This window comes from Chanodichthys erythropterus, chromosome 2, assembly GCF_024489055.1.
Source record: "Chanodichthys erythropterus isolate Z2021 chromosome 2, ASM2448905v1, whole genome shotgun sequence".
NCBI lineage: Eukaryota > Metazoa > Chordata > Actinopteri > Cypriniformes > Xenocyprididae > Chanodichthys > Chanodichthys erythropterus.
This window is the reverse complement of record NC_090222.1, coordinates 17,966,922-17,977,339: the sequence shown is the minus strand read 5'-3', so window position 1 is coordinate 17,977,339 and position 10,418 is coordinate 17,966,922. Positions and strand designations below refer to the sequence as shown.

The 10,418-nt window shown below is 40.5% G+C and overlaps 1 protein-coding gene across 2 annotated transcripts; it reads left to right on the top strand.

Annotated features, from left to right (window-relative positions):
- The first annotated feature begins 1,998 nt into the window (after positions 1-1,998).
- il11a (interleukin 11a) lies at positions 1,999-10,404 on the top strand. 2 transcript variants are annotated; one of them, XM_067403207.1, is made up of 5 exons: positions 1,999-2,652; positions 3,215-3,375; positions 6,464-6,553; positions 6,840-7,001; positions 7,698-10,404. In XM_067403207.1, the coding sequence occupies exons 1-5, from the start codon at positions 2,646-2,648 to the stop codon at positions 7,869-7,871; spliced, it is 594 nt and encodes a 197-aa protein (XP_067259308.1). In that variant the 5' UTR covers positions 1,999-2,645; the 3' UTR covers positions 7,872-10,404. The 2 variants fall into 2 exon arrangements, with proteins under 2 accessions (XP_067259308.1, XP_067259300.1); XM_067403199.1 differs by having other exon boundaries at positions 2,023-2,652; positions 6,461-6,553.
- The last annotated feature ends 14 nt before the right edge of the window (positions 10,405-10,418 follow it).

Here is a 10,418-nt window from a genome sequence, read left to right as displayed (position 1 = left end):
CTAGGGTGCTGATACATCAAAAGAAGCTATTAAAAAAAGACAACAAAAACCATTTCTGAGTTTGTGAGCGTGTTGGCCAATGAAACAGTGTGTGTATTATTGTGTGCGGCCGTGTACGTGTATTTCAGGAGGGGAGATCTGGCAGCGTGTGAACGTGGACATAATGAACGTGTGTGTGTGTGTGTCTCATAATGGGGGATATTACAGTAATGAGGTACCAGGATGTCTGGACACTTATTGCTCCCCACCTGTGTCTCACTTCCCCCGTGATCGAGGAGTGTGTGGGAGTTGGTGTAATGTCTGTGAGGTTTGTGACTACCGAGCTCAGACTACCGGTCTTCCCTCTGGTGCGTTCGGTGATGTGACGGACTGAACGTCAGGACCACACACTCACATACACACGCATACAGCAGAGCAATCACCGCTGATTGGTATAACCCGCTAACACACCCCCACACATAATCAGACACACACGCCCTTTGGATTAGGGACTTAAACAGACTCACCAACAACCACCCAAGAGACCCCCATCAGGGCATGCAGGCAGAGAGAGTCGGTGAGTGACTAACTTCACTCTTTCTTTTATTCTTTTCCCAGCTGTGTCTTCAAACAGCCCTTTGATGTGGGAAATTAAAAGAGCGAGTGTGTCAATATCTCCCTCCATCCCTCCATCGCTCCTGCACACTCATCCATTTCCCTTCCTTCCATCTCTTCCTTTCTCCTCCCTTTCTTCTTTACGGCTGACCCAACAAAACCAGAATGTGACCCTGCAACCACATTACCTCCACACACCCTGTGTGTGTGTGTGTGTGTGTGTGTGTGTGTGTGTGTGTGTGTGTGTGTGAGAGAGAGAGTGGGAAAATGAATGGCTGTGTGTGAACGGTGCTTTATGCATGCATAAGTGTGAGTGAGGATGCTGCAACCATCAAAACTGGGTGATGTGTTAAATGTAAACTTCATGAAAAATGCTATTTTTATATGAAACCAATAATTCAAATGTAGCTTGGAATGTGTTAAGTAAAGATTTTTCTTTTCTTTATCGTGTTATTTGTCATTTATTTGACCCATGACCCATCTGAGAAAATGGAGGATTGAATGAGTTCTGGATGCAGGCCAGATTTAAACCCCAGTGCCTTTACTGTGCCATGGCTCTAGTATTCCCCCACTTTTTGTTAGATAATCATTCCCATACCTTAACGTGTCCCCCCTCTCACACTTTTAGTGTCGTTCCTACACTCCTGAGTGAGATTTTCTGTACTTTTCGTGAAACTGGAAAGGTCAGCTATTAATGCCGCATGTGTGTTTAAGGTGCATTAACCCCTCAGCCATACTTTCTCTCTCTGTCTGGAAACTCCTCTCTGCTTCTGCTGCAACACTGTGCTATGCTTTATTGCATGTGACTCCGTGTTTCCAGCGCCGTGCACTGGTTTCTGTATATGCTAAATTAACCTTCCCCCTCTCTCTCCCTCTCTCTCTAACTCTGCCTGCCTCTCTTTTTCATCTTGAAGGGTTAGTGCTAATGCTCTGCAAGTTCCCTAACTGTTACTATGCAACACTTACAGGCCTTACTATGCAACACCTTTCTCTTTTATTCCTTCTCTCACTCTTTCCTTTACCCTGGAGAGAAATAAGGGGGAGCGTCAGAGAACGAAAAGGGTGGAAATAACAGACTGCTGTCTCAGGAGTGAAGTTTGAATAGGTGTGTATGGTAAATATGGGCAATGCAGCTTCCCCCTTTACATTACATTATGCAAATAATGTATTTATTCCTAATATAACGGGGCTGAGAGAAAGACAGAACGGGAGAGTTATGAAACTCAGATTGACAGATATAAAATGAAACAATGGGCTTTTTAAACTTTTGCAGTGATAGAGGGACAGAGGGGAAGAGATCTGCAGATGAAAAGATAAAGAGATGGATTTGATTGCCATAGATCGCGTAGCGGGATGGAGCAGAGGAAGAGAGATAGCAGAGATAGACAGACCTAGAGAAAATGATATTGCAAGAGGAAAAAAAATAAAAACAACAGAAACTTCTTTTTTTTTCTTCTTCTTCTTTTTCTTCTTCTTTCAAAAATTCGCAAAAGGAGACAGTGCCGAGGGGCGGGAAGCGCGCTCTGAGAAGGCGAGTGTGTGTGTGTGTGTGTGCGAGTGTTTTTATGAATGAAGTGGTGACTCAGGATGTGTCATACCCCCGTCTTTATAAAGGAAGTTTTAAACAAGCCTAAACATTTCACTTCGCTAAAAATTAGACTTACCCTCGCATCTTTCTCTCTCTCTGTCTCTCCCTCCATACACCTCTCTGACCCTCGCCGTGTATCTTTCCATCCTCACTCGCGTTTGTTAAAACTAAACAACTATTGGGACTGGACACAGTCATCTTTTGGTACGGTTTTCTTGTTCTCGTTATTTCTGCACTTCTGTCATTCATTCATTTTCTTCCTCACCTCACGCTCTTCCTCTGTAAACTACTGTCGCGAGCCGTTCGCGCGGATACTGAGAGAGAGAGACGAACTTTGGAGCACGTGACAACATCTGGAGCTTCATTTATTTATTCATTTTATACTTTTGTTTATTTATTTATTTATTTTTCTGCGTATTTATTTGCAACATATCTGCCTTATAAACCAAGGACCTGGACAAATATGAAATGTAAGTGTCAAATTGTTTATATATTCGCTCTGTTTTTCCTTTTTTTTTATCACCTATTGCGATTGACACTTGTTGCTTTAACTCATCTAATCGCTTTTTGTTATTTAAACGCTCTCTGTCGCCTAGTATGTAACTTGTCAGCATCCCTAAGGACTTATTGAACCGTCAAGCCTTTAAATGTGATTTATAAATGCGGGACTTTTGGATGGAAACCTGTTCGGGGTGTTAGTGATAATGGGTAAAGTTAGTTTGACAGGATAATGGCTTGGGGCGCCCGCGGTTAGTTCATTAGAGAAGCATTTATCATGTCGACAGTAATAATAGATCAAGTGTTACTAGCTCAGGGCGTACTGCAGCTTCAGCGGACCTCTTCTTCTTCTAAGTGTGATGCAACCTTCTCCCAAAAAGATGAAAGAAGTGTCCTCTGGCTGAGAATATCGACATGCTTTTTGAACGTGTGGAAACACGGTCCCGTTGTAAGAGTGGCACGGGCTTTTGGGACGTATTGGAGTGTGCATGTATTGTTTATAGCTGTGCATCAATGATTTGCTCTCCTCCACAGTGCTGGGTGACTCCTCCTCATCGCTGCTCCTCTCGCTGCTTTTGGCTCAACTGCATCTGTTAGCATCTGCCTTCCCTGCCCACCCCCGGCGGATCCAACCCGACTTTGACAAGCTGACCAATCAGACCAGACACCTTCTGAAGCTGACTCAGGATCTACTGGTGAGTTGATCTGCTGTGACACCAGGAGAGGAAGCTCACACTGTACTCAGAGATGCTGATGATGATCAGATCTTGATCTCCAGCCTCTGAACAGCTGGGCTATAATAATGCTCCTTGCAAAGATTTGGGGACAGGAATTGGCTTATCTCTCATGCTTTCGCTCACACACACAAACATACGCACACACCCGTCGATCGGCTTTTCATTCAGCTGGCTTATATTAGAGCTGAGATAGTAGATTGCGGTAGCTTTGAGTCCATGTGGGAGCAGATAAGGCTCATTACTGTAGCCTCTATCTGACTAAAAAAAACAGATCCCTGGATTCAGGCCCAGCAGCAGGGCCGACATCCCAGACTCCATCAAAGCTTGCAATGTAACTTTCGTAAACTTTCAACCTAATGAGCCTGAACCTACGGGATGGGGGGTAAACATGATCTGCAAGGCTCAGAACGAGCCTTGTGCTCGTAGCCAGCGCTCAGGCCATCCGAGAGCGAAATGCTGTGGGCTTTAATTGGGTTTTTGTGGTTGCTATGTGATGGAGATCTGTACTTTGAGGGTCTTGAACCCACATTGCCCCCCTCACCTCTCCGAGGCCTCCCTTCCCTACCTTGGAAACATAAACAGATCCTTGTTCCCATGGTTACTTGGAGGTCCTGTTTACCAGCATGAGTGAAGCACGTGGCACAGAAAGGTGAAAAGTACAGTGCTGCCTTCTATGTAGTTCCACTGTAAATGAAAATGTTAACAGATGTACAGCTTAATGGCGTAGTGTGAGGCTTGTTCATTTGTTAGGATAAGATTACTGATCCTTGGGATTGCTATTATAAGGGATGGTTCACCCAAAAATGAAAATTCGGTCATTTACTCACCCTCATGTTGCCTGTATGAGTTACTTTCTTCTGTGGAACACACAAATAAGATATTTAGATTGTTATTATTATTATTATTATTTTTTTTTGCCCGTACAGTACAATGGAAGTAAATGGGTCCAGTGTTGTCCGATGACTTTTATTCTAAGCGCAGTGTTATCGTTAACAAAAAAACTATTAAAAACATCTTTGTTAATTGAAATAAAATGTAAAATTTAGATGAAAAACTTAAGTTGAAGTACTAAAATTACTAACTGAAATGAAGGACATAGCAAAATTACTATAAAAATTAAAGCTTTTTCAAAATGTCATTCTTCAGAATATCTTGTGTGTGTTTTGCACTGAAGAAAGGATGTCACACCGTTTTGGAATGACACGAGAGAGTAAATGATGACAGAATTACATTTCTACCCCCTTAAGATGTGTTTTTGCTGTTCTGTTGACCCTGCATGGTCTTTGATTCGGGTTTACATTGAGATTACGTGTAAAGCTAACTCAAACAATTACTCATCTCGAACAAGAAAAGATTTTCCTTTCTGCACACAGAATCACCTGCCTAAATCTGAATCCATCACTTAATCACATGCCACCTCCTCCAGCTCTTTGCTTCAATTAGACACAATAATGGTTGGTTGTGAGCGTGTGTGTGTGCGTGTTGTATATAAGGGTGTTTTGCGTCTGCCGCCTTGTGTATGTGCACCAGATGTTACAGCAGAGAACTCTATCAAAGACCCCACTGGTGACAAAAGGGCCCGACACACTTTGAAAAACATTTTGTTAGTTTTTCAATGACATGAAGCATTTATTTTGGTTTCTTTTCTTCTTGCATGGAGTTCCACTTTACAGGGGTCAAGCCTAGGAAAGAAAAATAGAATGGGAGTCGACGGAAAGTCCCCACAAGAAAGCTATAAAACTCTGTGTGCGTGTATGTACAGAATGTGTTACTGTTACTTGTGTGAGGTGGTGAGAGTGTGTATACATGCGATGTTTGTATGACCGTGTGTGCGTGCCGGTGAGAGTGTGCATGTTGTAAATAGTTGTGGTCTGTGTAGGTGTGGGGCTGCTTGTTTAGCTTTCGGTCTCCACAGCAAAGTGTCCTGATAAAAATCACTCCGATTTATCACATTCCCGTATTTGCATTCAGGAAGACAGGAGGAGGGAGGGCACAAGAATCAGTCGAGTGAGGTCATGATCCAAACGGAGAGGGTGGGGGGAGAAGGGGACAGGCGACCGAGGAGATAAAGAGATCAGAGAGCGCTCTGGATGAGAGACGCACAACAAGTGCTCATGTGTGTGATGATAGTCCCACTAAGATGGACTCTGAGGTAAAGGATGGATGTGTCATCATTGGGCTGATACTATGAGCCTACGTAGAGAAAATAGAGCTGAGGGAGCACAAAAACAACAACAAATCAAGGAAAAAACACATCATTCCAAACAGTGCAAGAGTGGCGACGGAAAGCTGGCTTGAGCACGCTATTGTTTTCGTCACGTTGCCTTCTGATTGGTCGGCGATGTTGTTTTCCTCCTCTGTTGGGGTTTCAAAAACGCAAAGGACGCATTACACCTGTCATTTTATCAACGCTCATTAGCGCTCGCAAACAACCCTTCGGATGACTTGTAAACAGTCTCTGCTTTATTCACGTGGCGGCCACATTAGGAGCCGTGGATATTGTAACGCACTGTCTAAACACCGGCGAGAGCAAGTTAGGGTCACTCTTTGCCCCTTGTGATACCTTACAAACACCTGAGTTTGTTTCTGTCTCCCTCTAGTGCCAGGTGAGGGCAGTGCAGCCAGGCAAAGACTGGCCCATACGTCATGGCACCTTTTTTTAGTCCTGACCCTGGAGTTTCCCTGCAGCCCAGTGTTGTCTATTCCACTTTAAACTCCTTAGTCATTGCTTATGTTGTTATTCTTCCTCTAGAAAACATCCTGTGGCTTCAGGTCACGAACTTTTATTGTCTAGGTTCAGAAGTTAAAGCTCGGGGAACTCTGGGTGACTGCTGTTCCCTGTAATTCTGTGGTGGTTCTGCTAGTGGATGCCAGTCGTTTCATTTCTGGCACAACTGTTACTCTTGTGTTTTGATTGTTGAGTTCAAAGTTGGGGACTAGAACTTAGGTGTGACCAGAGGAAAGTGCCATGATGTTCCCATTCAGAATATGTGTGCAATATGCAGTTTTTAACTTTTTATTGTCTTCTTTCCTTTCTTTTCAGAAGGACCCGGTGTTTGGTGCGGAGATTGATCACCACAGGTTCAAGTCTCTTCCAGCGATCAGCAGCAGAGTCAGTGATCTCACCTCTTTGGAGGTGTGTATGAGGACAAACAGGCCCTTTATCAATACAGAGTCATGCCAAGCAAGGGGGTCCCACCTGGTCAATTCGTAATTGCAGGGCCCAGGACCCTTTAAAGCATGGGTCGCACCAGTTGCGCCACCCTAAGGATGGCTCTTTATCTGTAAATCTGTCTGTCTACTTGTGCAATGTAGTTCTTTGGTATTTTTTATTATGGTTTGCCATGACATTATCTTGTTGTTTTGTTCTGAATTCTCTTACTAATGTTCTTTTTGGCTTTTTCTCATTTTCTCTCTTGCAGTTCAAGCCTACTCTTTCTCAGCTCCATGCAGACTTAAAGTCCTTCGAGCACCATTTTGAGTGGCTGAACAAAATAACACGCAAGCAGCACCAAAGCTCAGTACCAAAGTTGACGGACATGATCTCCCACATTAAGATCCTCATAAACTCCTTACAGCGTCAGGTACATGCTCAGACACACATCTCTCAAATGATACAACTGTTACATGATTGGTCTATTTATTTGTTATAAAACCTATAAATTGTAGACATATGCAATATAAATATAAAATATTATATTAATTCAGAGGTTTGGGGGTCAGTAAGATTTAAAAAAAATTTATATGTTTATTCAATGTATTATTTGAATAAAATTTATATTTTATTCAGGATGCATTCAACTAATCAAAAGTGACAGTAAAAACATTTATAACGCGACCATAGACCATTATATTTATCGTAGAGTTCAAAATTGTTTTCCATGATTTCCACAAAAATATTAAGCAGCACAGCTGTTCAACATTCATAACAATGAGAAATGTTTCTTGAGCACCAAATCAGCATATTAGAATGATTTCTGAAGGATCATGTGATGCTGGAGTAATGGCTGCTGAAAATTCAGCTTTGCAATCACAGTCATTTTAATTTGTAATAATATTTCACAATATTACTGTTTTACTGTATTTTTGATCAAATAAATGCAGCCTTGGTGAGCAATAAGAGACTCAAAAACATTACAAAATCTTATAGGCCCAAACTTTTGATTTATTATATTATATTATATTATATTATATTATATTATATTATATTATATTATATTATATTATATTATATTATATTATATTATATTATATTATATTATATTTATTTTACATTTCAGATGACCAGAGCAGAGGCACCCCGGATCCCCGTTCCCTCTCCCTCACTCCCACCTACTCCTGCTTTTCACTGGGAGGTGGTTCAGTCCTCTCAGGAACTCCTGCAGCAGTTCAGGCTCTTCTGTGATTGGGCCTCACGAGTGTTCCTTACCCTTAAATCTAGATTACCAGCATGAGGAACCTCAAAATTACCAAGAAAAAAAAACATTGGCGGTGAACTGTCTCCTTTACAATATAGCAAAAATGGCCAGGACTCGATCATTATTACAGTCCAGGGATGGACTGGCCATAGGGAGCAACAGAACGTTTCCCAGTGGGCTGGGTCGACTATCGAAAATACTTTCGATGTTGTCAGACCGGCCCATCTGAGTGAAAGCAGGAAGGTTGAAAATTTCGACTTATTCTCTCCTACCCATTCACAACCTACTCTTGTTCAGTCTTATTCCAACTGTAAGCAGAAATCGCAGGGGGGTCGGGGTGGTCAGGACCTAAACCCCATCTGAGGGTTGCCATCCCATCCCACCCCCCCCCCCCCCCCACACACACACACACCTAAAAAAAAATATATTATTAAAAACCATGCTGTGTAATGTAAATAATATAATGATATATATACTTAAAACAATTGCACAAGTAGTAAAACAATACAAATGTAAACTGGGCAAAAAAAAAAAAGAAAAAGCGTTTTAAGTTTTGAGACATTTCGAGTCCCCTTCCCTTACCTCACAGTGCTTTGGTCCAAGTCAGGTGGAGGAAAACAAAGTTCTTCAGTAGTTGTGGTACTCCAGTAAGTAGCCTGTCAAGGCCATTTTATTCACTTTAAACATTGGATGAAGTGATTCTTTTCAGATGATGCTGAGACATTGATAAATTAGTCATGACAAAAAAAATGATGATAACCGATCTATAACCGATCTTAGTAAGTCACCCACTACAACTAACATGGCAATAAGCCTATGTGTGACCTGATATTATGCTAATATTGTAGATCCTGTGGGCTTGCTGCAGTTGAATATCTAAGTAAGAGACGTTCTCTGTCCCAGACGAAACCTAAAATACTATGTGGAGGATGCAAGATGATTTAATAATTATAATATGACCGCATGGCGAACCTATAAACCTGACTCATATTTAAACAACTATTACACATGTCCTTACAAGTACAATTTTGGATGTATTATTTGCATCAGCTTCAAAAATTGCTCTTTAGAAATTTTGTTTATTGTCCCCCCAACTATTAGATGAAATGTACCCCCATGATTCCAACCACCATTGCTGTTTGCTTCCAAACCAAAAATAAGCATGAAAGTGAATCTGAGCCTAACACAATTCAGCATTTTCAGTCATGCATAATTGTTAATATTGCATATGGAACCAGGAAGACAACAATTTTATTTTAGAAAGTTTTCTATCAGCTGAATTGTAGTGCCAAAGAATTATGACCTCTCAAAAATGAGGCCACATTAAATCATCTGACACCGTATTGGACAAAAGTGATATGAATCATGTGAGAAAGATTTAAACATCCCCCATTGCTTTGTGTGATATCGTAGTAGGCGATTGTGGTGGGTTGTGATGGGCCGTGTACGTCCCAGACCCATTATTTTAGTCCCAGTCCATCCCTGTCGCAGTCTGAAGCCTGATCAGTGAAGGAGTCTGATCTGAAAATAACAGTGCACTCCAGTCGACATCCTGCTTCTGACGCTCCATGTAACCTTAAACCTTCCTTCGCATTTTCTTTTTTATACAATTCATTTTCAGAACTATTTGTTATTTATGTATTTATTTATTTATTGACTAGTTATTTATTTGATATTTATTTGATTTCTTGATACACGTCAACATTGTCAACATTCTATAATTTGCAAGTCAAGAAGTAAATTGTACTCTTTCTTATTTTCCTTTATTTTTCAGCTTCTATTGTACCACACACACACGTGACAGCTTCATTTTTGTTTTTTATTAAACTGATTGTATTTTAATACAATTTAATTTCCTCTTACTGTTACCTAGGTTACAATTCTCTGCCACTAGATGTAGCAAAATTTTGGGAGTATAATGTATATCAGTGCTGATTGACAGGACTAGCACTGACCTGAACTTTGCTTGTCTTTCTTTTCTGTTGTTGTCTTTATTTTTTGCACAGCATATTGGGGTTTATATTGTTTTTTGTTTTGTTTTTATTTAATTTTTTTAATTATTGGTTCTGTGATTCAGGAACATGTTTTGATAAACTTTATTTCAAGCAAAAAGACAACCTAAGCCTTAAAATACTATGTATTGTGATACTTTGGTACTGTAAAGCTGTACATACATGTTCCCGAATGTAAACTGGTATATACAATGCGTGTATACGTATAATATTGTTTTCTATAATATAAGTCCAGTGCTCTATCAATGTGTTGCAATATTAACATTATTTTTCCCTTCCCTCCCTCTTTTTTTAGAATTTTGTTACAGTATTTACTATTTATTGATATTATTATTATTAATTATAATTATTATGTTCAAATAATTTATTTTCGCTAATCAGAAGCAAGACTTCTGTCGTGTTTTGTACTTTTATACTACTCGCCACCAAACATCTCTATTTAGGTCTGTTTCTGTGTCTACATAGACTGAAAGTTGCTACATGTATGTGCACTAAATATGCAAAAACTGTCTGTGTTCCATTGTGTGCCTTGTAAGAGAGACAATAAAGGACTTTTACATACATTTTAGAA

Coding starts and splice junctions, on each gene's coding strand:
- il11a (XM_067403199.1), top strand. Junction 3,376..6,460: donor AGCTGACTCAGGATCTACTG/GTGAGTTGATCT, acceptor CTTTCTTTTCAG/AAGGACCCGGTGTTTGGTGC. Junction 6,554..6,839: donor GTGATCTCACCTCTTTGGAG/GTGTGTATGAGG, acceptor TCTCTCTTGCAG/TTCAAGCCTACTCTTTCTCA.